Genomic DNA, 26,835 nt, shown 5'->3' with positions numbered 1-26,835 from the left:
ACCTTGGAAAACTCATTGTCTTCTTTACGGCAAGTCATTGAGCAACCAGACTGCCTTTTCAGTGCACTCTTCGAAAGCCAGAGAAGTTACATTTTTTTCATGATTTCATTATAAACTGCACACTTGTTGTTTCAGCTCTATGTCTCGGTCATCTTTGTACGTATCAGATCTTTCAAACATGCAGCCTTGCTTTGATATGCAGTGTGGGTTTTTTGTTTTTTAAATGAATGTGAAAGTTTTGCAATGTCAGGGAAATTTTAAGTACAAGATCTACTGAAATTAAGCAATTTTCACTCCCTGTTTCACTCATTCTCCCTCTCCTTTCTCCCCCACTCCCCATATCTTACTCCACTGTTATTACAAATACCTACCCCTGTTACTAGTTGAGCAGTTTTCTTCCCTCCTCCCCGCCCTTTTTGCAGCTGCTGTGTTTGGGAAATTCCAGCTCTTCAAATATGGAGGTGTGTGTCAGGCAAACCTCCGTCATTTGTTTCATAACTATACATTGGCAAGATGGCTTGTTGGTATTAGCATTGAATCCTAATGGCATTAACCCGCCAGGCATGCCTGGGGCAATGGGATGCCTATGCTAAAAGTGCTAATGCTTTTGGGACATCCCGCTGGCTGGTGCCAAGTCAGTAAATGAGGCTGTTTTACAGCACGAGATTATAAATTAAGTCTTTTAGCAATATACCTAGAATAAGAGTTTACAAGTCCTTGCTGTGAAAGGGAACGATATGCATGCTGTCGAGCCAGTTCCCACCATTCCAGAGCCAGGTGGCTGGCAATGCGTTTTGGCTTTTCAGGAAAGAACTATAGCACCATTAGCATGCACTGGGAGAAAGCCTAGCAAAATAACCATAAAAGGTAGGTTTTGTAGGCTTAGTAAAGATCGATTGTCAGTGACATTTACTAGATCATACACTATTCCCTTTCCTCCCTGCAGAGACCCCTGGAAAAGCCGGATGGCCTGGATGTTTCAGATCAGAGCAAAGAGCATCCTCAGCATCTGTGTGAGAAGTGCAAAGTTTTGGGTTACTACTGCCGTCGTGTGCAATAAACCTTCAAGGGCGACTTCTTCCGTCCCCATAATCCTATGAGATCCTCTGGCTGCACACAGTCAACAGCAACACAGAACCCAAGACAAAAAACTAAAAAGATTGCCAATATTGCCTATCTTTAAACTAATAATATGCCTTACCATTAATAGAATGTAACACTTTTCCTGTGTATGTGTATACGTGCAAGATGTATTTATAGGACTATGGTGTGTTTTATATATCTATCTATCTATATATCTATCAAACAGTGTTACTGATAGTGTTCTCACAATGGAACCACTGCTGTGGTTTCTGTTGATTGTTTACACAGTTCCTATATCATGGCCAAGTGAAATGAAGAGAAGTGCTGTCTGTTAGGCAAGGTATAATGTTCACTGGGGAGTAAACGTTATGAATGGCTTTTGCAGGAGTTAGATAACCCACAAGGCCGCTAATGGGGAGCGCTCGCTATCACCATGAACATTATTCCAATTATACGACAAGACAAAGGAAGTTTCAACAAGCCACAGCATTAAAGACGGGAAACGATCATGTTTTCCTTGCTTTGGAAGGGGTTTGAAAGTTCTGTGCTGCTGCTTTCTTGGACTTCCATTACTTAATGTAACTTGGGTAGGGAATAGGTGGAATCAGTGAGGGTAAAACAAAGTGCATAATTGTTTGAGGGAGTGGTTTTTGTATGGAAACAGATAATTATAAATGGACAGAGTGTCAGTAAGGACTCCAGCATCTTTTGGGAGAGGATAACATTTGCTTTCTTCAGACTGTGATTGACTGAAATCCTTCTCTTGTCATATAATTTCTTTTAAATGGGCCCTTTATGTGTATTTGCTATTCATTAGGCCACAAGCACACTAAATTTACTGTGAATAATGGAGGAATGAGAGTGATTAAGTTTGTCCCCAAGCCCTAATTGAGAGAGTAGCCAGACTTAATATTTATAGTAGTTCAAAAGCCACTTTCTGGAAATATTTTTATGTCCTGTTTTCTACTGTGCAAATTTGTTATTAATATAGAAGTATGTACGTATGTAGCCACAAGGGTTATATGGGGCATGAAGAACATAACCTTCCCTCTTCTCTGTCTTTCTAAAACATCTATATAGGTTAGGGAAAATGTAGTGATTGTATCTGGTTGTCCTATTTCAGGTAGTTGGAAGTTTGTGCAGGAGGATCTTTTTACAAAGAAAAATATATTATCAAAGATTGGGGAATGTCATGAAATGAAAGAGCCTCGAGACAGTATCCTGGTTTTATATAGATATTTAAGAGTGCATTGGCAAACAGACAGAATGAATAAGACGTGTGTGTCATCCACTTCTATAGAAGGAGGATTTTTTTTTTTTAAATCAACCATTTTTATTTTCATGAAATTTTCTTTAAGAAATGGATTTGTATGCTACTATTATTTATTGGAGATGTTTTAAATTCTAAACACTCATAACAAATTGAAGCTGTTTTAAAGTTAAATTTGATGGATGCAATCCGGAGTTACCTCACGCTAAGGTAGGTTGAGGTGTTACCAGTTCATCCAGTTAGAGTCTTGTAAAGCAAATTAAAAACTGACAGTAAGCCTTCCGATGTGAGATGTGAAGATCTTAACAAAGGTGATCCAGAGTGAAACTTTTGCCATTGCCATGCTTGTCTATGAACAGGATGAAACGCTGACAGGGCAAAAATGGTTTGTTTAGAAACTTATACACCCATCCACCATTCAGTCTTCACAATTTATGGGGAATCCAAAAATTCAAGTAGTAAGTAATCCGGTCTACCTAGTTAGAGTAGCATACTGGGAGACAGGACACATGGATTCTGTTCTGGGTTCTGCCAACAGCCTGCTGTTTGACATTGGGTAACTCTCTGAACCTCTCCATGCCTCAGTTTACCCATCTGTAAAATGGGGATAATAATACTGAACATACCTACCTCACAAGGGTGTTGTGAGGTTTAATGTCTAAAGGCATTTTGACACTTCTAGATGAAAACTGCTATATAACTACAAAATAATATGAAGTTAAACACTTTTAGACTAATTTTGCCCAGTTAGCAGTACCATAAATTAAAACAACCTGAAAACAAAAATACGACTGAAATTTAACTCTAATCACAGATTTTGATTGTCTCAGTCAAATGAGGCAGTTAGCATTTTCAAGTGGAAATTCATTCTTAGCTGAAGGCCGAAAAGTACATTTAGGGACAGATTTTTCTAAACAAAGCTTCTTAAGCTGTCCATGCAAGAAAATTTGTGCATGCTAGTTTAGAGGCCTCGGTGTTAAGTTTGATCCATTGTTTGGTGTCTGAGTAATATAAAGGAAAAGATCGTAAGAAGGCCAAACAAACTGGCTATAATTTTTTCCCTTGAGCACTTAATGGTATATTAGCAGCAATTTCTTTGACACTTAAGATCCAGCTAAAAGAAAAGCTAAGAAATAGCACCAAACAAAAGCTAAGAGAAAAGCTATTTTCTCCATAAAGCAAAGACTGTAGCAACCAACCTGCCCTTCCATTTTGAAATAATTTCAAATTTGTGGCAACCACTAGGAGAGGGAATACTGTCGGTGAAAATCAGAGCTGCAAAATATGTATTATATATTGCTGTAAATACATGCTGTAATTAAGAAACTGCAGGATCTGAACATAGATGAGTTGAAGGACATCATTAATCAAAGTTGTTGCCTTTTACACATTAGTACCATTTAAAAGGTTATTTTTCCAGGTTCAGTACTGCATTTCCATGCTTTCAGCTTATGGATTTCTAGAGAATGCTTTAAACTAGAGTTCCTAAATCTACATCTAATGTAGCTTTAATACAACTATAATTTGCATATGCACAGAATAATTATTTTTACAACATACTTGTTGGAGGTTAAAACACTCACGTCATCATATTATCCTACATGTTAAAAATGTCAGCACATTAACTGAAGACACAAATGAGTTACATTTGGGTCCTGGTCCCACTCCTGCTGAGCTCATTGGAAAGATTCCCGTTGAGTTCCCTTGGGTTCTGGAGTCCCCCCAGTGGAGTTAGTGAATTGAATGCTCTTGAAAGGAAAGGATGAGTATTGCTGGGCTAGAACCAGGCAAGGACTATGCAAGCTTCCCTACCTCCAAGTGAGCTCCTTTCATGGCCAATAGCCTTCCCCCATTTGTTGTAGTCTTCTGCCTCTGATGATCAAGCAGCTACCACTTAATCTTGCACAATGTACCCAAGTGAGGTGTACAATGAAACCCACCAAAACATATTGAAACTGGTAACCTAATAAGTACATATTTAAGTAACACTTAGTAAGCACATTTGAAATAATCGAAGGGCAAATGGGATCCTCTTCTCCACTAATACTGGAGAAGAGGGGCTCAGAAGCAGGCAGAGAAGGAGCTAAGACTGTGGGAAAGCAGGAAGCAACACTTCCTGGCCTGCTCCCCACTGCCGAGAGTCCACAAAAACTTTTCCCCATGATGGGGGCGCTGCAAATATATAAGCTAGGAAGAGGGGGGCAGAAAAGAAAGCAGTCACAAGTTACAGTAGCATGCTCCTCTCTGAGCCTGGTAGGGGTAGATGTTGCTTCTTGCAGAATTTATTCTGTCCACGATTTGTATCTGTATCAACAAAGCACGATGCGGTCCACAGGGTGTGGAAGAAGAGTGAAGAGCATGAAATCCCAGAGAACCAGAAGAAGTCAGCTCACAATGCTTACTGCCCCTACATCCACAGGGATGAAGTATGGCATTGTCTCTGATGTTTTTTGGGTTATCCAGACTGCACTCACTGTGCATAATCAAAAAACCCATCCCCTCAAGTGGTGGATATGGGGGAAAGTCCACATGGCCAAAGGCAGAGGTTCAAGTGTACTCCCACCCACCCCAATGGGATTATTTGTAGGAGTAGAATGTTGAGTCCTTGGTAAGCGTCCTTAATACATATGGATTTATAGGTCAGTATTGGAACATAGTTCAGTGTTCATCTGCAGTAGTTCATAGTCATTAGTCAAGGTTGAAATTCTCTGAATTTCAGAAATACATATTTTTAACACAAAAAATTAATTTTGACCAAAAGATTATTTTTGCTCATAAAATTTTTTTTGATGGAATTTTGATGGAATTTTTATTGAATTTTGATGAAAATTAATCCCATTTTTGACCGGCTATAGAACTGGCTGAAATCTTGAAATTTTCATCAAATTTCTGATTTTGACTGGGAAAATACGAGATGATTTTTCCCCCCCTCAAATTTACATGAAAAATTTCTACCTATTTTTCTTTGATCAGCTCTAGTTTTTTAACTCATCAACTGGTATTCCCTAAAGGGGTTTTAGCTGTTTTATTGAAAGTCAAAAGCAAGTCTTACTGAAAATGTTTTTAATTCAGTACAAATTAAAGGTTCAATTCTACCCAAAGGAATACACACAAGTGGCTTCACTAAGTCTGCTGATAGCAGCACCAGAGAGTAGGACTTGACCCTATGGATATGTTTGGGAAACTTAATTATAAACATTAGATTGTTATGTACTTATGAACTGATCAGTGCATCACACACTACTTCTTGTTTCCTCTGGAGACTTCTAGTGTTCATTTTTTCCACATAAATCATAATCCTTCCTTCAGTCAATCGGAACCTTTACGTATAACCTATCTTCGGGATCACTATTGCTCAGGAAAAAAAAAATCAGTTATTTGAAATAAATGTATAGGCCACGTCCTCAGTTGGTGATAATCACTGTAGCGCTATTGAAGTTGACAGGACTACATCAGTTTGCATCAGCTGAGGATACCTCCCTCCTCTTCCCCCCTAAATCTTGGCCCCATATTACCCAATTTCTACTGCTGCTTCCCCAGGCATAAAATACATTATGATGCCACATGAGCAAAATCCAAGACCTTGGTGTCTCAAAATTGCTTTTTAATTGCAAATAAATACACAAAAGGTAAATATTATTTCTGCAGATATGTGTATTTTGAAGTTCCCCGTTATATGGGACCTAGTCTGTAAACTATAATGTGAAGTTATGTATATCTGAGGAGGCCATTTATAGAAGGACCCTCTATATTTTACCTTTTTGTACAACGTGGAATTTAGACTAGACATACATTGCAGACTCTTGAAGCTATAGCCTTTATTCCAAAAATGAAACTACTTAAAACAGTAGATGAAAACTAAGACCATTTGAAAGTATTAGAATAAATAGATTAGTTCTCTATGGCTTGCAGTTAAATAATTTGTGTGTCCAGTACATATTCTAAGTGCTAGTCAATGAATAGCATGCAATAATTCCTTAACGTATAAGCATTGTTAAAATGAAGTGACTCACCGTGTTTTTCTCACTTGCTTCTCCCAACATAATTAGAAGTTTGATGGAATTTTATCCCCTCACAATGTCATTCTTTAAGACATCACTCCACTCCTGATTGGATATTAGTGCATATCAGTTTTACATCTGCAAAAACCACTGCTGTCCATTAATGTTGCTATATTGCTAAAGTGCTCAGAGGACTGATAGAGTTTTTAGATATATGGATGATGGTTTAGGATGAATTTCAAAGGGACAATCGTGTGCAGTTACTAGATGTAGTTGATTGATATTAATGTTTACCCCCCTGTATGAAGTATTTTACAGTTTTACTTGCAGATGTGTATTTATCTTGAGTTATACTTGACAAAGTTCATTTCAGTTTTTTTGTTTGTTTTGTTTTAATACTATGTGTGTATTTTGGAAACCTTTTTAGATGTTAAAATTTTTAAATGGTTACAAATATTTCTTGTAATACTGAATTATCTTATCTGGAAACTCTTTGCAGTAACTTTTTGTATATATTTGAGGGCCTTTTAAAACAAAGAAAAATAGTATTGTTTGTTGGGTTTTTTTTTTTTTTTTTTTTTAAAGTGTTTTTACAACTTGGAAGCTTTCAAAAGGGCCTTGCTCTCAACTAGAATACTAACAGAAGTAAGAGTTTTCTTAAGTATTTTGCAAAACTAAGGGTATATCCTCAAGAAAATATTTATGGAAGTAATTTACATTTTTGTTTTTTTACAATGCTTTTGTCTGTATAAAGTATGCAACAGAACTACATTAAGGAGGAAATATTGTCTACATAGAATATTATATGAAAGTTGGTACATAATTCTGACAAAAAACCCTTGCAATTCTTTAAGCCATATGGTTTTATTTTCCTTGGATGAAAATATCAGTATTAAGTAACCAATGTATTATTCAAGTGCATAGACTTCTATTAATGTGCTTATGCAGTTTATTTATATGTGTATTTTGGGAAGTATTGCCTCTTTAGAAAAAGCTATATAACTAGATGTATTAATGAGTAAAGATCAGATAGTATACTATCACTTTATGACCTTGTGAGAGAGACAGTAAATGCTGAAAGCACAGTAAAGATTCAGCTTTCAGAAATTCTAGAACACAAATATTCAATTTTTGTATTGTAGGGATTTTGTTTTCATAATGCGAGGGTGGGGGCGTGGGAAGGTTTGGTTGGGGGGGCATCATTCAACAAACTGACATTCACGACAGTTTGTAAGCAATAAACTGAGAGCTGCTACGCAATACTGGCTAAAGCAATATTGTCAATCAAAGGACATAATGGAAAAGGATCAAGGTAGATTGTTGTAGGGATTTGCGTCTTTTAATTGGAATTCATAGTGTGATAGAATATGCATGTGCACGTATTTGAAGCATTTTTACACTTTACATTTAATGTAGCTTGATTATGTAATGGATTTTGTTTTTAAACCATGCTTAAATGGAAGGTTTGCCTAACCCTGTACTGGACTCTTGTTTCCTTTAAAAGGTTATTTAGTACAGCAATCACTACATTGAATAATAGTGCTAAAACTAACACCGTATCTTATGAATTTCTGCAGCTTTAACAATTAGCTTAATTATTATGACTTGTTTGTTTTTAACTATCTGTACCCACTGATCTTGTCAATTTTAGTTGCCAATTTGTATGATTTTCTTTTCTGTAACTATTATTAAACTTGTACAGCTTAAAACAAAAATAACTTATGGACATAGACCTCAGAGGGACCAGTCCTATCTCAGCAACCAAGATGACAACTCACTCAACCGGTGACTGTGTTGCTGAAAAGACTGTAAAGCCTCTCTCGTGGATTGTCCATAAAATGGCATTCCGACATGTGCCTTATTTGCTGGATAGTATACAGCTTTCCTCTAGTATTATAGCATTTTAATGCTGTATTAAAATATTTCAACAACAAAGAGAGTTGTGATGCTTTTGTTGAAAGTTGTTGGTTTCAGGGTTTTTATTATAACCTGTGTTGGTTTCATAAGTAACAGCTGGCAATAATACACAAAACCAGGTGCCATCTGGCAGTTGTGGTGCGAGCTTGTCCCAGCATAGAGACAACCAAGACCTTAGAAAGAAGAGGATCACCATACTAGTTCAGTCATTAGCCCTCTGCTAGTTAGGTCACATTCTAATTAAGCAGGATTTCTCTTGTGAGCAAGTCTTCTCTGTTGGGGACAGAGTTAAGGCCATGCATTAAGTGCTCATGGTTGTATCGCCAATGTCATGATCTCTAGTGCTTTGCTTAAAGTCCTCGGAATTATGGTCTAACCTGAGACTCTTCATATTCTTAAAAAATAGAATAGGATAAGTTTCTATCTTTCTAGCCCTCGCGGTTGTAGAGAAAAGCTGGAAAATGGGAACCACTGCCAGAAGGCAAAGAAAAAGAAAAAAAGCATTTTTAAAAATTCTCATGATTGTTAAGTCAATCTTGTGATTTGGGGTGGGAGGCAAGCTAATGATTTATAAACAGGTTTGCAACACTGAGACTCATTAAACTCATTGCTCATAAAGCCACAAACTCTTCTTGCAACCTCAGCCAAAGTTGATCTATGAAGCTTCTCAGCAATACCTCAGAGATCTGAAGTGTATAAAATACAAATGGGTCATTAAAAATTAATTCTGTACACTAAATATGCTGCTTCTAAAAGAAAACCTTCACAAAAATTCATATTCTTTGAAAAACGCGTAACAACGTATAGATGTTGCCCTAAGAAACATGGTGCAGATTTGATATCCACAGTATTGTCCTGAATTGATGCAATATATATTGTATGTATAGCTCGAGCTCTGTGGAAAGACTGTGCAGCTATCCTCATACAGTGACTTTGTTTGAACTCCTCAAATTTCAACTTGTGCAGGGTTTTTGACTGGCTAAGTATTTCCTATCACCATTTGGAAACGGTGTAAAAACCAAGTGGCTACTTCATCTTATAAAATAGTGTTGCTACCCTACAAATGTCACTAAAGAGTTGCTTGGTAATCTATAAACCCAAAGGGAGTTTTGCTGTTTGATAGCAAACTTGGTCCTAGCACTGTTCTCATAATATACTACCCTAACAAAAACTCAGAGGGGAAATAAACCTCACCATAATAACCCAGCCTTCTATTTATACTTCAGAATTATGCAGAATCCTTAACCTTAAAGGCTCAACATGGCCTTTAAACCAAAAAGCATAAGATAAACTATGTGTAGAGTAGACAAACCACGCTGTTGTATACTTCTTCTCTACAATACTTATAGAAATGACTTCCTATATTTCATACACTAAACACTAATGCAAACAATATTTACCATTGCTTTAACAAAATGAACGCTCGACTGCATTTTCCAGAAAACTACAGGATTGAGGTCATAAGTCAAAATAACCCACTTCCAGGTTACAAAACCCCCAAAGTAGTACCCCTGCAGCCAAAACCACCAGGTAAGTAATAAGCTTTTCATACTAATTGTCCATACATTAGATAAGCTGATATATATATGTGTGTATATATATATATATGGACAGAGAGCGAGAGAGAAGAAATAACTTGGTTAAGCTATACTGAAGCGTTATAGCATTTGTCCTTACCAAAGCCCTTTGTATTTTAAATGCAGTCATAGTATTCAGAGGTCAAAAGTTCAAAAAGGTTCTTTCAAAATATAGTAAGAGCACATTTTAACAAGTGCCCCCCCCCCCCCATATTTACTTCCATTTGTTCGATTTTATTGTGGGGTGAAGTATAAAATATATGAATGATGACTAAATCTGCTGTCCAGCAAGAGAAATGCACATTCATCGTTGTGCATTCCCATGCATAAACACACACATAAAAGCCATCTAAGATTCTTACTACGTCCACTATTCCATTGTACATCCAGTAAATCAACAAGTAAAGATTCTCCCTTTTAAATCTAGCCCCATTTGTAGGATAAAGAAAAGGTAGGTATGCGGAAGACAAAGCAAGGAGGAGAGAGGAAAGTGAACCACCAGATCCTAGAACACTGGTAATTCAGCTTCTCCACTTGGGGGGGAAAAAAGGCATAGCTAGAGGAAGAGAGATAATAGTAATGCTTATAGAGTATGTTGTGTGGATTCACAGCAGCAACCAATAAATAAGATAGCTAAACAGCATCACATAAAGAACATAAATATAACAAACAAGAAGCTTGCAATACTGAAAAAAATAACACCCCATCCCAATTCCATTGTTTGCTAGTGTGCAGTTCTGGATCAATATAAACAAATAATTTGTGACCCAACAAATAGCTAATCTCAGGTATCAGACTCAGAATTGACTCCCTAGTGTTTAGCTTTTTGAAAATGAACACAATGATCTTCACTCATTATCTTTGCCTCAAACACATCTTAAACAAAGGTTTTGATGCTTGGCACAACCTTCTTGGAAAAGACAGAACCTAAAAAAACATAATTAAAACAAAATTCCCCTTCAAAATGTCATAAAATCTAAAAGAGGTTGTGGGTGGTGACTTAATGCAATGGGAAAACCTACCTCAATCAGTACTGTTTAGTTCTTTCTTTAATGAGCTGAAACGTAAGTCTTGGCAATCAGATTCCTGGATGTAGGAACCTCCCTGAGTTGCACTCCAGATCCAGGCAAGATATCTATTGCTTTTCTGCAAGAAATAAAAAATGATTGGCAACCATAAGCATTTAAACATAGTACAAAAATATAACAAACCCAAATTGGCTGATAAGCAGACCATGGGAACAGCAATGATCTTGGTTATTCCCTGTAGACACTCTCGCTTTCTGCTCTGTGACCCATGCTGAGAAACAACAAAGCAATCATGGACTTAAAATGATTGAGATTGCCTGCCCGCCCATCAAACATGGCTGTATGGTGGAAAACTTAGATTTATTTGGTTTACAGCTATTCTTTAAACTAAACCTTCATAGTTTCATCCAGATTTTTGTTAAAGCAGCAGGACTTCTTCAAGAATGGGTGAGCTGAAATGATTTTTTAAAAATCCAACCCAAGAGTTAAAGAAAACCAGAGCCAAGCCTTTTTAGAGGTTTTCAAAAGTTTGGCTTGCACAATTTGCCAACTATTTTTCATTTTGCCTCTGCCCTTTCTGAGTCCAGCTGAGATGAAAAGCAAAAATGCTGATATACCACAAGAAATTTTCCCTCGTGTTATTTCTGGCCTGACCTAAAGTGACAGGTACCAGCCATTCAATATGAACCAGTTCTCATAGGTTTCCAATCAAGTTTTGCCAACTTAAGGGGCAAAAATCCAGCTGTAACATAAGCAAGTGCAACTCAGATGACTTCAGTAAAGTTGGACATAACTTACATACACCCTGTCTGAATCTGGCCTGCTGCCGTTGGGAAATGTGTAAGTACACTTTTGAACTTTGGCATATTAGTTTGAATCAAGACCTTGAAATAAATTGGTTTATTAATGTCAGACTAAATGGTTGGCCTGACTTCTTGTAAAGTACAAATAAAATGTGCTGCTATCAGAGTGGGGAAAATTGCATATATTTGTCTTTCCTATCTTGGGGGAAAAGCTTCAAAAACACCACACAACCTGGGTAATCAATGCCAGCACAAAGCTCCTGGCTAAGCAGTCAGAGCTAGATAAGTGCTCCTGTGAGTTCTCAGTCTTCCTTAATGTTCCCTATTGCATCTGACTCTTCCCCAGATGTTGGAAGCAATCAGCTGCACTAACTTGTCCACAGGTGTGTTTAATTTGCCTATTTGCCCTTTGCTGCTTTTCTTAGAAGGACAGAAAATACTGCAGCAAGAACAGAGACAACTACTATTTTTCACTCTTCATTTATATCCCACTTATTCACATATACATACCACACAAACCAAAAACAGCAAACCTGACTGCTTAAGGGGAAAAGTGGGGTGAGCCAGATCATTTTGTCATAATTAGGGAAAATTGCTCAGAAGCTTTCATTTTCACTATCATTACAAGCAACAGGGAACAGTCTTGGTCAGCTGTAGAATTTTCATCACAGGCCATATGCAGAATAAGTTTTAAAGGAAGTAGTGTAAATACTTTTTAAAATGAGCAGATTCAAGCTGCAGCTAAACTCTCTTGGGCACTTTCCTCTCTAAGGGCAAAATAGGGTACTTAGATTATTTTGTCCATGCAAATTGTTTGCATACATCAGTTAATGTTTTCCACATATTTGGGGGCTGAGGCCTGCCTGTGCTTTGTTTAACGGAGGCCTTATCTGCATTCAATTTTTGCAGAGCTCAAACTACAACTATAGTTAACCAGCATAGTTAAATCTGTGCAACAACTCCAAAAGCGCTTATACCAACAGAAAAGTGTTCTGTACTCGTTCCTTTCAATATAGCTCCATGCACACGGGGGGGGGGGGGTTGCACCAATTTAATTAAGCAAATTTTTCTTACACATTTAATTAAATAAGGGAAAAACTGACACACTCTTAGTCTTGTAACAGCCTTACAGGCAAAGAAACCAAGGCACAGAATTAAGGGAGATTCACAGGCTCCATCTATACTACACTAAAAAACCAATGGCACCAACTTAGAGGCCAAATCAGCTGACCCAGGCTCAGAAGGGCTTGGGCTGTGAGATTAAAAAATTGCAGTGTAGATGTTTAGACCATGGCTGGAATTCCAAGCTCTGAGACCCACCCCCTCACCATTTTCCAGAGCCTGGACTCCAGCCTAAGGGCAAGACCCAATACTTACACTACACTTTTTAGCCCACAGTCAGTTAATCCAGTCCAGCACCTGCCCTGCCACAGGTCTTTTATTGCAGTGTAAGCATACCCTCAGGTGCTTAGCTCTCATTGATTTACAATGGGAATTAAGCATTCCACTGTCTCTTCCCTCCTAAAACTGACTTCCCAAGCTCACATAATAAAGGTGTCTAGTTAGAGTCTGCTGTGGTGTGGTTTTAACTCAAGTTACACAATGCTAATCTAGATATTTTACAAATATTTGTGTGCTACAACAAACGTGTGGGGATTCTTTAGATTAGTGCTTAAAAAGTGTTAACTAATTAAAATAGCGCTATATTGTAGGCTAGAAATGAACATTGCACCAGTTTAACTAAAATCTTCTTTTCAAATCATTGCAAGACCTCGGGCAGACATTCTTATTTGAAAAATTAATCCATTTTAGCTTAAACAATACAAACCAGGTTTATACTGATTGAAGAGTGTCCACACAGCCTTTTGCACTAGTTTAACTGAGTACTCCTTCTCAGATGTGGGGAAGTGTGATTGGCTGGAGAGGAGACAAGCCATCTTTTTTGGGTCCTGTGAGAGGGAAGATGATGATCTCCTCTTGGCCACTCCTCTCTTTTCTATACCCCTGTGCAGAGACAAGGTGAGTGGTGAGGAGTGCCACCTCTTCTAACCGTCCACTTGCCAATTCAGAGAAAGTGTGGGAGCTGACTGCTCCACCAAACCCCTGGGCATTTAAGTATTGCTGGGTGCACCACAGCAGAAAGCTGCCTGGCCCTATAGGGGTCAGAGTTGGATTTCCAGGCTTATCTTTTGGGATCAGGAAGGAAACTTTCCCACTAGTAAAAACAACAGGTGGTGGTTTTTTTGCCTTCCTCATTGCCCACTGGAGAGCTGGTAGGTGGTTAAGGAGGAGGAGATAGTACATCTTAAAAAAATAAGAGGAGGAAGGTAGAAGTCTCAGATATGGTCACAGTTGGCATCCAGTGGGGGTAAGAAGCTTCAAGGGGTCAGCTCCTGAGATAAACCTGAGCACAGGCCCCATGTTGGACCCTGTGGGGTGAGAGGCGATCTTAAAGTTTCTGCAGACTGAACTCCCCTCAGCTGTACTCTCTTTCCCCTTCATTGGCCAGGAAGCTCAGTAATGGAGCATGGGGGGGTTGGTTTAAGGGAGCCAACCCTCCTTCCTTGTTTGTGTGGCTTGAGGTCATTCAGTCCTGCTCTGGACCTGATAAATGCTAGGTTGTTAGAGGGTGTCAGACCCTTCCTTTTCAATGTTAAAACTTAATGAAGTTGTGGTCTGCCACTTTAAATTCACTCACATGTGTGCCCTCACTCCTCTGATCAACTGATCTTAAATCACACCTTTAGTTAAGCTGGTGGTGGAACTATGTGTGTGCAAACAAGTCTTTAGTGTGCACCAGAGAGGCAGTAATGTAATCTCTTTCCCAGGCCTATGCCTATTTTGTATAGGCGAAAATGTACAGTAAGCCTGAAACCACATACATGCCTGAAATTGCAGAAGCTAGAATAAGAAGGCTTTTAAAATGTGTCCTCTTCCACTTCACAAATACCTGCTCATCTCACTCCTGTGATAGGAAATGTCAGCCTGAGCCAGAGAGAAGCATTCAGACATGAGGAGTTGCGTCTGGAGGCTTTTGTAAAATAAACTTAGCCAAGAGAAGAACTTGAACTTTTTATCACCACCACCACCCCTTTTACTTCCTATATTCAGAGTCTCTACGCTTTCTCCTTAGAATTTAGCACAATTACATGAGAAGTAGACATCAAATCAAGATTTTCTCCCCTCAAGAACTATACACATGAAATACAATCTAAAGATTTTTAAATAAGAATTTAATTTACTCCATAAATTCAGTCTTCCTCCTAACACCTTACTAGCAAAACCTGGTAGTCTTTAAACAGCTTTCTAAATATTACAAAGCTGGTGAAACAGGAAAAAATTGTCACCTGAGATCATTTTGTAAACGTAGAGAATACAGCTGGTATCGTTTTAACTTTACAGTAATGGGCATAAAAATGCAATTTATCCTTTGGAAGGTATTTTTGGTTTTTTAGGACTTAAAACTAGCTCGGGTTATGTGAAGGAGTAGATAACTCCACACCATTCATGATTTTACAGATCTGTCATATTCCCCCTTAGTCATCTCTTTTCCAAGCTGAAAGATTCCAGTCTTTTTAGTCTCTTCTCCTATGGAAGCTGTTCCATACCCTTAATAATTTTTGTTGCCCTTCTCTGTACCTTTTCCAATTCTAATATATCTTTATTGAGATGGGGTGACCAGAACTGCACATAGCATTCAAGGTGTGGGTGTACCATGGATTATTACAGTGGCTCTATGATATTTTCTGTCTGATTATCTATCCCTTTCCTAATGGCTTCTAACATTTTGTTAGCTTTTTTGACTGTCATTGCACACTGAGTGGATGTTTTCAGAGAACTATTGACAATGACTCCAAGATCTTTCTTGAGTGGTAACAGCTAATTTAGAGCTGATCATTTTGTATGTATAGTTGGGATTATGTTTTCCAGTGTGCATTATTTTGCATTTATCAACACTGAATTTCATCTGCCATTTTGTTGCCCAGTCATCCAGCTTTGTGCGATCCCTTTGTAACTCTTCTCAGTCTGCTTTGGACTTAACTATCTTGAATAACTCTGTATGGTCTGCAAATTTTGCCACCTCACTATTTACCCCTTTTTCCAGATCAGTTATGTGTAAATGAGGTGTAATTTCACTGAAGTCAAAGAATAAACTGCTGTAAGTAAAGCAAGAATTGACCCTCCTGGCTAGTACCTGCTATCTTACTTCTGCTTTATCCCCAGCTTTACTTAAGCCACAGTGCTTTTCAAACAGTTTATGCTCACAGCCGAGCTATTTAGGGCTTTCATATTTTATTATGAAAGGCAGATTGGGAACATTTTCATCATTACTTGAAACCAGCAATTGCTACAGTACATTCTGCACCCCTTATTGCAATATTTGATTCATTACACTGTGTATTATGTTGCAATGCTAACAATTTGCCTTTAAAAATATGTGCTCTTCGGGGCCTGTTATAGTTCCCTCTATAAGTCTTTTTTGTAAATCAAACATCCTGACAGCTCCAACCCTCTGTTATTACCTGCTCAAGGCTACATCAGCACAATCGTGCTGTAATGTTCCTCTAGAAGACTTTTGCCAGGCCACCCAATCATGGCATTATTCTAAAAGCCAAATGCAATCCTGACAGGTACATTTATTTCCAATGTTTATGTATTTAGTCTGCCAGAATAAAATGATTTTCCGATTTGAATTTGAGTTTTGAAGCAAGCTTAGATTTTTATTCAGGAGCCTGGAAGACTCCCCTGGAGAAGCACTTAGCAGTGCAGTGTCTGAACACTATCGCACTGACAAGCTTTCCTGCTCGTAGTGGGAGAGATCTATCTTTTCTGAACAAGCGACCAACCGGATTTACCGCAGAGAGAGAATACTGCAGCACAGGGCCAGTCCTCTCCTCTTTCCCAAACTTCCATGCCAGGCTGGCTGGGGAGAGGAGTAGATGCTCTGTGCCTAAAGTGGGGAGAAGGCATGGGCGTTAGGGAATTTTTTTATGCTCTCGGGGGCAGTTCAGCTAACAGTGCAGGCTAGAGGAGTCTCAGGGGCTGCTTTGACTTGTGCCTGGCTGCCCCTGGCTCATCTGGGATGTGGCAGCAGCCGGGAATAATCTGAGCATAGGCTCCCCTGGCTTCTGCTGGGATAGCATGGGGCCAGTTCCACTGATTCAATGTCTGGCAAGTACTCCCTCTAAATCAGGAGGATTCATCAGGTAGCCCTTACGACTCTTCACATCATAAAAGCCAGGGCACACTGACAAATCAAGCCCATGAGGCATGATTCCCTCCTTCCTATTGACACCAGTGAAATCCAGGAGCAATGCCATTGCGGCTGATGGTGTGAAAATAGTGTCCAGGGAAGAGGATCAGGCATATGATATTTAAGTGGGTCTAAGATTCTCCCAGTTGTGTTCCTCCTGTTCTAACTACTTTTAGTAGATTATTAAGTCTTCAATCATATACCGTTTCTTTTGTGACTAGTGACTGCTGCATTGAGTTATTGTTACCACTATTTCCTGTTCCAAGGACAAGGGAAAACTTCGGTATCATCACAATATTGGGTGGAAATGATTGACAACTATCGACTTCTTAATGTGACAACTGTATGCTGATTGCACCTGAGATCTACTTCTAGCTGTTACACTAATTTTGCCTGCTGGTTGGTTATGCAACAATGTATTTATAGTCTGAGTAATCTGGGTGTTTTGGGAAGAGTTGCTTCATAAATAACCCCCTGGATCAGATGTTGACATCAGTTCTGCAGCTGCCACCTAGTTCCGAGGTCTAAGGGATGAGATCAAAACAGAGTCTTATTCACTGGCAAACTACTTGTTTAACAAAAAAATTAACATCTCTGGACATCTCCAGGAGCAATGGAAACTAATAATTCTTCTGGACAGGATGGATTTCCTGTTGAACTTTAAGAACAGTGGGAGACAACAGTCTGGATACTTGCTGCTTTGAGATAACCAGCCAGTAAAACAGCCCTGATAATTTTCACTGCAGAAAATTCATACTTGACAGCAGATGTTTATTCTTTAACATCTAATGATTGTTTTTATTATTGCATATATGTATAGGGCACCCATCACCAGGGTATTTGGGTTTGGGGAATAATAACTGAAGATAAAAATAAAGAAAAAGCTTGCTCTCAGAAAGTACCCATTTTTGACACCTTCAAAAGCTGTATCTTAAATACATCTACCATTAGATTTGAGATCAGCCAAGCTAAAGACTTTAAGTTGGAATTTTCAAAAGGAGCCTAAAAGAACTGAGCACCCAACACCTCCTGAATTTCAGTAAGAGTTGGGCACCCAGCTCACTTCAGAGGTTTTGAAAACCCCACACCACTGAGTGCCATAGCTCTGCTACCATAGCCCCCGCTGTAGATGAGGCTTTGTGGATGGAAGAATGTTTCTGTCGACCTAGCTACCATCACTCAAGGAGAAACCCCTACAGAACAGAACTGAAAAAGAACAGAAACAAGAAGAGATGACAGAGAGCTGCCTGGAAGCCAAGATTAAGGGCAGAGAAGAGGTTCTGAAAGAGAATCTCACCAGGGCATTTTATGTAAGGGTCTTTTGTTGCATGTTGGTTTTTTCCAGGTCACAAAATGGGAACTAATCCTTTGCACTGAGAAAGAGAAAAAGTGTCTCTGTGTGGGTGCTAAGTCATTTCTCCGAATGCACAAGCCTAAAAATGTACTTGCAGAATATTCCCAGAATTCTGCAGTATTTCACAACCTCCCTGAGAGAAATTACTACATGCGGTGTGAGAACAATGCAGTATGTTACCACAGCTCTATAGAAAGAAGGGGTTTGCACCATTCTTTTGGATGGCACCTGGCTGTAGTCACAAGCATCATCTGGATTGAATGTGGGGGGTTGGACTAGATAGAGGATTAAAGTGGGGAAAAATACTGAAGACTATCTCCCATACACGACCCAGGATTAACTCCTGTGGGAAGCATGTCTAGAGAAGGCTAGGTTGCGACTTTTGACACAGCCCCTAGCAAGCAGTGATATGTAAACTACATCACTGTGGGAGGCATTCTGAATCCAAGACATCACAGTGAGTCAGAATTCCTCCCTTCCTTCCTGCTTGCCAGCAATTTGCTGGTAGTTTTTACCAGCAAAAATTATAACACCTCATGTGCTGTCCCAGCTATACTGGCCAGTGAGATAGAGAAACTTGCATGTTGGGAACTTTACCCCTAGCTCCTAAAAATCCTTGAGTGAGGTCATTATTATCCCACAAAACATTGCAGAAACATCCCAAAAAGCATTGCCCCGGATAGCAGCGTGTGGCGCACTGGGATACCTACCCATGGTGCACCACACTTGACATCAACACAAGTACTCTGGGTGAGTACGCAAAGTGCTGATGCAAGCAGCCAAGTATGCACGTAACTCGGGACAACCAAAGCTTGTAGTGTAGACGTGGCCTGAGAATTAACACTCAACCTGCAGAATAATTATATGAGCTGCAGTGATTGCTTTAGCAGCACGGAGTGACTGTGCAGGCAGCTGACAATTTGTGCTAGTTCTAACTGTAGGCTATGTCCCCTGATGAGCCAGGCAACTTAAATTAAAAGCACCACATTTGAATTAAGGGATTGTGTGTGTGGACAGGATTCACGTTAACGCTCTGTGAAGTCAAAGGGTATGTCTACACTAAAAACACTACAGCTGTGCTTCTGTAGCGTGCCCAGGGTAGACACTTACTACATTGACAGAATGGGTTCTTCCATCACTGCAGTAAATCCACTTCTCTGGGAGGCAGCAGCTAGGTCAATGGAACAATTCTTGCATTGACCTAGCAATGTCAACACCTGGGCTCAGGTCAACTTAACTACATCGCTCAGGGGTGACATTTTTCACCACATTCATTACTGCGGAGACTGAGGTCCACACTCCCCTCCCTTGCGTCGGTGGTGTGTGTCCTCGCCAAGAGCGCGTCCACCGACCTGAGAGGGGCAGCATGGGGAGCTGAGAGGCTGGTCCCTCAGCTCTGCTGGCAGCTCCCTACTGGGAGCACGGCTGCCCCACACGATCCTGGCAGGCTGCCCTCAACCCCCACTTCCCGCTCCCTGCCGGGAGCCAAATCCAGCCGCCTGGTTCTCAGTGGCAGATCCTGTCTTGAATTTGGAGTAAAAAGGTGTGGGTGTGGGGCAGTTTTCAATGAGTTTTCTATAAGAAAAGCAGAAAGAAAACCTACTGGAAATGTGGCAAGTGTAGGCTTTTTTAAATTGTGCATGTTTCTTCCGATATAGCACCCACTCCACCTTGGAATGGGAAGACAGTCACCATAACGTGCCGTGAGGCAACTGAAGCCTTACGGGGAAGATTTTAAAACGCATTGTACTGGGAGGAATGGTCGACTCAAAGGAATGTAAACTAGATTCCAACCTACTTATAGAATGGTTGAATAGTCCAAAGAAAATCTTTGTCTAATTTTAAAATAGTAGAAGTATTTCTAATTACTGAAGCAGACTCTAAACGGGCTCACTGTCTCTTCCATAGGGCTGCCACACCGCTGGCATCACAAAAGACATCTGTTTTTCAGCCCTAGCATCAGAAATACCAACTGCTATTAAAAAAAAAAAAATCAGTATAAACAAATGGGTTCAGTTCATTCATTTTGACAAGGGCTTCTTACCCTTTGAACCTTCCTATGGCTGGTGGAGAAAAACAACCCACCGCTTTCCTTAAAGTCCAAGGACTTTCACCAGCCTATTCAATGAAGTCCTCGCCAAGGTTCCATCTCCTGAACAATCTGCTATTCCTGTAAAAAGAGCGCTCTGGGCCAGATCTTCACATGGTCACTGGTATTGCTCCATTGAAGTCATTGGAGGTATGTCACTTTACAACAGCTGAGGAGCTGGCCTTGCATGTTTACTGTTCATCATCTAAGCCTTTTCCCCTTTTTCAAAATCCATGCAATAAGTTTGTCATGTTCATCTGTAGTAACCTCCCATCAGAATCATTCACTGTCATTCCCAGCATCTAAAGACTCTTATCAGTCCCAGAAACCCTCTCTGCAAGAGCATTGCATCTGCTAGTGATCAACTCAGTGCTGCTTTCCTGAGGTTCGTCTCTACTGAGGGAGACTGAAGGAGATGGGAATGAAGGACTAACAACTCTTTTCCATCTTGAGTATGGTTGTCTCAGGCTAAACTTAACCCCGTGATTTAGCCGAAGTGAGCTCACTTTATGCCACGTTATAATTGGTGAAAATATACAAACAGAGGGGAATTTTGCCTACCTGTAAATAAAAGGTCTGTGCTATAGCAGCAAACACTAACCACCTTCAGGCCTGCTGACAAATTGAAATGGAAATGGAACAGGCATGATGCACTGTGCAAACAAGCATTTTGTGTGAACTTTTCCTCCTCCACCCCCTTTGCCTGGTGGTATCTCCCCCATGTCATATCAGATTGCATTCAAACAACAGTAGATATTCAGTACCTATGGCAGAGATGGTGCCTTTTTATGCTCTCTGTATAGCTCCCTGCATGTCTGTGGTACTATGCAAGTGCTAACTAATTATGATGATAATTCATGCTAAACAAAGTTCCCCACAAGTTGAATCAAGCAGCAAAGAATCTTTTGTAGAATAGCTCCAGTTCCTTTTACTAAAGAAGGCCCCAATCCTGCAAACTGCTTTGCACAAGCAGACCCATGCACATGAGCAGAGTCCCGCTGAAATCAGTAGGGATCTATGCAGGTATAAGAGGCGGCTCCTGTTGATCATTTTTCAGGATTAGGGCTTAGTAACCATTAATAACTAATATAGAAAGAAAAAACATCAGTGATCTTGTTATCAATATAGACTGAAAAACAGTAACATCTGGATAAGCTGGGAGCTTTTCCCACTCAGAGCTACCATCAGGCCTTTATTTATGACTGTCTTTAAAAAATATTGCTTTTCAAGCTATCTCAGTTTTGTTACCCAAAAAAAAAAAAAATTCTAGGCAGGACTGCTGAATATTAAAAAGCTGCGCCAATAAAAATTCCTTAAAGAATCTGCAGTAAAAATAGTTTAACATGAAGACGACATTTGGAAGCAAGGGCATGGGAAATTAATACTTTTCACTGTAAATTATTTTTCTAACAGAACAAAACACATCAATGAATTAAAAAAATAAAATCACTGATCCATGCTTGGCCTGGAAGGATTTTGAAAAGAACTGCAAAACTAGGACAGCTTCAGAGTTTGCTCTCCAAAGAAGGAGTTTTGCCACTCCCTTCAATGGGCTAGGATCTCACCCACCAGCTTTAGAGCAATGATGTTTATGAGTACCTTTAAAAATGAAATTGAAGCATATTTTAAACAAGCTGTGAAGTCTACGTGCAGATCTGCACTTTCCAAAGTTCGGGGATGTTCAGATCCAGTGGTTCGCTCTAGGCCCATTTCTGTTTTTAATAGACTAGTGCTTAAAGCACAGGAAGAGGAGATGTAGATATAGGAGATGGAGAGTTGACATATACCTTTGTATAATTTGTCCTGCAAAGTAGATAATTAATGTCTCACTGGTGAGTATTAGTCATTGCTCGGATCGGAGGTGTGAAGAGTAAGGATCCAGTTTATTCTTTGTTCTTTTCAATTCCCTTTTAAGGCACTTTCTGGAGCCATATGCACCAGTACAAAGTGGATATAAACCACTACTGATCTGGTAGCATTTTTACACCCACTTTGCACTAACTTTGACCTGGTGTAAGTGACTACACATGGGCTCTACCCTTACACTGGTGAACACCACTAACTCCCTGGAGTTACTCCTGATTTACTGGTGTGAGGACAGAGTTAGGCACAGTGGACAGATCAGTGGGAAATGGGGGGCAGAGTGGGGGTGTCTTAATTGCCTTCTATTGTTTCCATTTAGTGTAAATTAGTTTATTATCCAGACACATTTTTCTCTCAGAGCTATTGAGGGGTTGAAGGATTGATTGAAGGATACATGTTGAAGCCAGGGTTTTAGAGACAAGAGAAGTCAATTAAAAAACAGGATAACAAATGACATCACTGGAACATGAACAATTTGGGGTCTTGTTAAGTCAAAGACCTTAGTCAGCAATTTCATGCTGTGGCAATATTTGTTTGACTCCTTGATATAGCATTCAGTCTATTGCTTTAGGAGCCTACTCTCAAAAGAGTAGCATGGAGTGAGTTTATAGTATCTGCAGGCTGCCAACAGCCATTGCCAACTTGCCTGCTTCATTTGTGGGGAATCGAAATGTGACTTTCTGGAGGTTGACTAAGCCGGCAAGAATTGGTGCTTCAATTACCTTGCAAGGTGAAAAGAAGGAACTGAATTACTCCTAGTTAAAGACATGCAATAATAGCTGCAATTGAGAATCCTCACTGTTATTATAGCCAATATGCTATAAATTTAAGAGACAGTTAGAGGATTAAGGAACAATTCTGCAAACTATTAATTATCACTAGTGCCAGTGGAAAGGGCCAGGCTGACATTCCTGATATGTGAAAGAACATGAATTGTAAAGGCAGAAGGTGTTTGAGATTCCCCAGCTACGTACCTCAACCCTGAATTGAGAAACCACTTCCACGGAGGAAAGGGCAGTTTCAGTCCTCAGCCCCTCTGCTGGGACTGCCAAGAAGGGGGCAGATATTTGGGATGTGGACCCCATCCAGTAGAAACTAGCCTGAGATCATCATTACCAAGGAGTTCTCACTTACAAGACGTGACAGTGCTGTATGGCCCTAGCATTTGTGCTGAGTTCCAATTTGCTGGGGGCACATTCAGTCCAGATGTCAGGGCAAACTTTGATAGGAGAAAAAAAGCTTATTACAAGAAATATTGAAAAATACAATGGAACCCACGTAAATGGACCCAGTGGGTACGTGTCTCTATCAAGGCTCTGCTCCTCCATTGAAATCAATGGAACCCCAGAGGGGCCGCCCACATAGAATTAATTATAGGAGCAGGGCCTCAGTGAGGAAGCTGTTTCTGATCTGCTGATTACATGTCAGACATTGCTTGTGCTTGCCATGGTCTAGGAAGCCTTTTAAGATGCACTGGGCCATGCCATCATCTCAACGTCTAAGCCACAAGCCATAGGGGAAGCGGCCCCCAAAAAGTACACAGATCCAAAACACATGGGAAATGTACTGAAATGCCTTCATAGGCTTGGTCTACACTGTCAGCGGCAGTCGATGGGAGATACACAAGCTACGTAGAATAGTTTGTGTCTCTCCCGTCAACTTACTAACCACAGCGTCTCCACTGTGCTGCGCTGACAGGAAAATGCCCTCGGGTCGACGCAGCCTTACACTTGTTGCGGGAATGGATTAACGGTGTTGACTGGAGGGCACTTCCGAGATCGATTGAGCAGGTCTCCACTGCCGCTCACTTGATCCCACGGAATCAATTCTGCATTAGACAAACTCATAGCAATCAGCACCAGGAGTCAAGGAATAGGAATATGTCCCTAGGAGGCATGAACTCACTGTAGCCCCACATATCCACATGGTCGGGCTACATTTGTTCTCTGCCTGCAGACTCAAATAGGTATCCTGTTTAAATACCGAGAAGAATGACCAGCCAACTTCAATTCAGTTCTGTTATCTCTTTTGCCTTCTAAAATGCATAGCAAGAGACCAGATTAAAACAATGTATCTTGTGTTAATGTTGGCCTCTCCTCTTTAGCCATGACAACATCCCCTAATACCAACTCCATCTGTTTAATGTTACCTGTAATCCGGCAGCTGATTTGGCGTACAATAATAAAATTTAGCTTTTATGTAGCACTTTTCATCAGTAGATCCTCAAAGCACTTTACAAAGGAATCAGTATCATTCTCCCTCATTTTACAGATAGGGAAACAGTGGCACAGAGAGGGGAAATGACTTGCCCAAGGTGACCCAGCAACAGCTCTGGGATTAGACCCAGGTCTCCAGAGTCCCAGACCAGCATGCTATCTTCTATAATGTGTTGTCTCCAGATTTCTATCGCAGCTTGCATCAGCACCCTTCCATCTGTATTGGGTTGTTCCTGGGAACATTAGTGCACAGAAAACATAAATGGCAAAGAATACATGATTTTTCCCTACTCTATAGTCTCAAGTGCTATTGATATATCTTATATTTTTCATTAACAACAAAGAATAGAGTTTAGATCATATTTTCAGACTGTGATTGGATGGACGGAATGCAGCCCGTGATCGTGCTATTCTCCTGAGTTATTCTGAGGCTGGTGTGAATGAGCAGTTGTGGGAGAGATGTGATTGGCCTAGATTAAAATCAGAGAAGGAAGATGGGCTGCAAAATTCAGAATTGATTCTGAAATCTCCAAAATTCGGGTGTGTTTAGATCTGGTCTTTGCTTCAGCCCTTTATAGAAATAGGAGCTAGCCACAAATTGGGGATTTGGGTTTGAATATTTAAACACCCCCAAAACCAAAGGTCAGTCAGGTCTGGGATTCCAATCAGGCCCCAGCTTTATTGAATTATGTTAAATTCAAATATGTGACATCTGATATATACACAGCAGCTATAATGGATGGGGGAGGGGGTGTGCCAGGACATTTTTCGCCCAATTCTTTCATGCCTTTATAAGAGTAAAAAGTATTTTCTTCCAATCACTCAGATGCCAAAATGGTGTGTGTGGTGGGGGGCGGGGGGAGATGGGGAGACTTGGAGATCAAGTTAAAAATAGTGTGCACTTCACTTTAATCAATAATACGGTAAATCCCAATCAAAATCATAAATATCTTCACAACAGTTCCAAATCAATTTTCATGCTTTCTATAATAAAACACAACATAATCCTCCAATTTATGCCAGAAATGAGGTCTTCATTCCAATTAAAGGAAACATCTTGTTTTCTTTCATTATGTCCTGCTGCATATGTGTGCATGAATACTATTTTCCAAAGCTCAGAAGCATCATGATGTCATAATACTTGGAAATGAAACAGAATTAAGACAACTGGAAAAATGAAATGCTATGTCCTGACCTAGTTCATTCCACTGAACTATTGGTAAAAACAGCCACTGCAAAATCAAAGGTACATAGCCCGACAGTTATGTCTCTGCTTTGTATAAGACAAGACAGCCTGCTTTCCTGATCCCACTGAAGTCAATAGGATATTTGCCACTGAGTGAAATGGGAGCCAGACAAGGCCCTGCATTTAGTACCAGGCCAGCTCCTCAGTTGGTACAAATCAGTGTAGCTCCATTGACCTCAGTGTCTTGGAACAATGTCCTCCATGTAAATTTACACCATATGAAGATTTAGCGCCCCCCCCCCCCCACTTTTCCCCCCTCCCTTCCCCTCAGCTCTGGTGGGGTTCTGACTGAGAGACTGGTACTGAGCTACAGCGACAGTCACTATTAAGTCCCCAGTCCAAAGCTGCTTCAATGCCTACATGGCATGGATTGGTTGACTCTGTCCCATTCTTAGCAGGCCCACGCCTGCCACCAAAGCTGGGACCCCTATTGGCAGACACCACTGAGGTGCCACGGTCTGAAGGCATTCAGACACCAAACCTCACCCCCTTTCCGTCCTAGCAGGGGACCCTTCAAATTAAAGAGCGAGGTTCCGGGATGAAGTTTGCTCACTAACTTGTTATCCATGAAGCCCCTGTGCTATGGTTTCAGTTTCCAGCATTGCCAATCCAACAGCTTCCAGGAGTACCTGATTTGCTTAAAAATTGAAATGAGCTAATCATTACAGAGAGATGACAGTGAATCCCAGCAAGTCCAAGAATCTGTACTGCCTTTTCGCTGTGTGAAAGTAAGGAATTTATTTTAAAACAAAAGACGCTCATTAAGATTCAGCTAAAAGTTTCACTGAATCAAGGGTACTTTAAGTCACCACAATTCATTGCGTGTTTACTTAAAAAAAAAAAAAAAAAAAAAGCAATGTTTTTGATTGACTTGTCCTATATCTAATTGTGAAGCTGCATCTGTTCCTAGCTGAGCAAGCTGCAATGGGAACATTCTGTACTCTCTAGCAGCTGAGGGCAAGGATTTTTGCCAAGCAGGTGGGTTTTTTCTCCCATCATGATGCGCTGCCCTTGGTGACCAGTACATGGGAAAGACAGGAATAGGTACAGTCTACTACACCTTCCATTGTGAGATGACAGGGAACCACACCTGCCTAGCCAAGAGCTTTTAGCTTTGGACTCCAGTCCCGTGTT

The 26,835-nt window shown here is 40.2% G+C and overlaps 1 protein-coding gene and 1 long non-coding RNA gene across 3 annotated transcripts in view; one reads left to right on the top strand and one right to left on the bottom strand.

Annotated features, from left to right (window-relative positions):
- ZCCHC24 (zinc finger CCHC-type containing 24) overlaps window positions 1-8,289 on the top strand; it is a 149,611-nt gene extending 141,322 nt beyond the window's left edge. Inside the window, exon 4 of the mRNA XM_067539748.1 lies at window positions 947-8,289. Within this exon, the coding sequence (XP_067395849.1) occupies window positions 947-1,060 (114 nt within the window). The 3' untranslated portion in view covers window positions 1,061-8,289. The remainder of the gene's footprint in view (window positions 1-946) is intronic.
- The window catches only part of LOC137147538 (uncharacterized), a 53,741-nt gene extending 39,612 nt beyond the window's left edge, over window positions 1-14,129 (bottom strand). Inside the window, exons 1-2 of one of the 2 annotated variants that reach the window (XR_010918239.1) lie at window positions 13,508-14,129; window positions 10,871-10,994 (exon numbers count right to left, since the gene is read on the bottom strand). This is a non-coding gene — a long non-coding RNA (uncharacterized lncRNA). Of the gene's footprint in view, window positions 1-10,870; window positions 10,995-13,056; window positions 13,083-13,507 lie in introns of those variants that run through there. The other variant, XR_010918241.1, reaches the window with a different exon arrangement.
- Window positions 14,130-26,835: the final 12,706 nt, after the last annotated feature.

Source organism: Emydura macquarii, unplaced genomic scaffold (genome assembly GCF_026122565.2).
Source record: "Emydura macquarii macquarii isolate MOO-44397 ecotype Brisbane River unplaced genomic scaffold, CSIRO-AGI_Emac_v2 contig_67, whole genome shotgun sequence".
Classification (NCBI taxonomy): Eukaryota; Metazoa; Chordata; order Testudines; family Chelidae; genus Emydura; species Emydura macquarii.
Note: the sequence above shows the minus strand (reverse complement) of the source record. Positions and strands in the feature narration are given on the sequence as shown.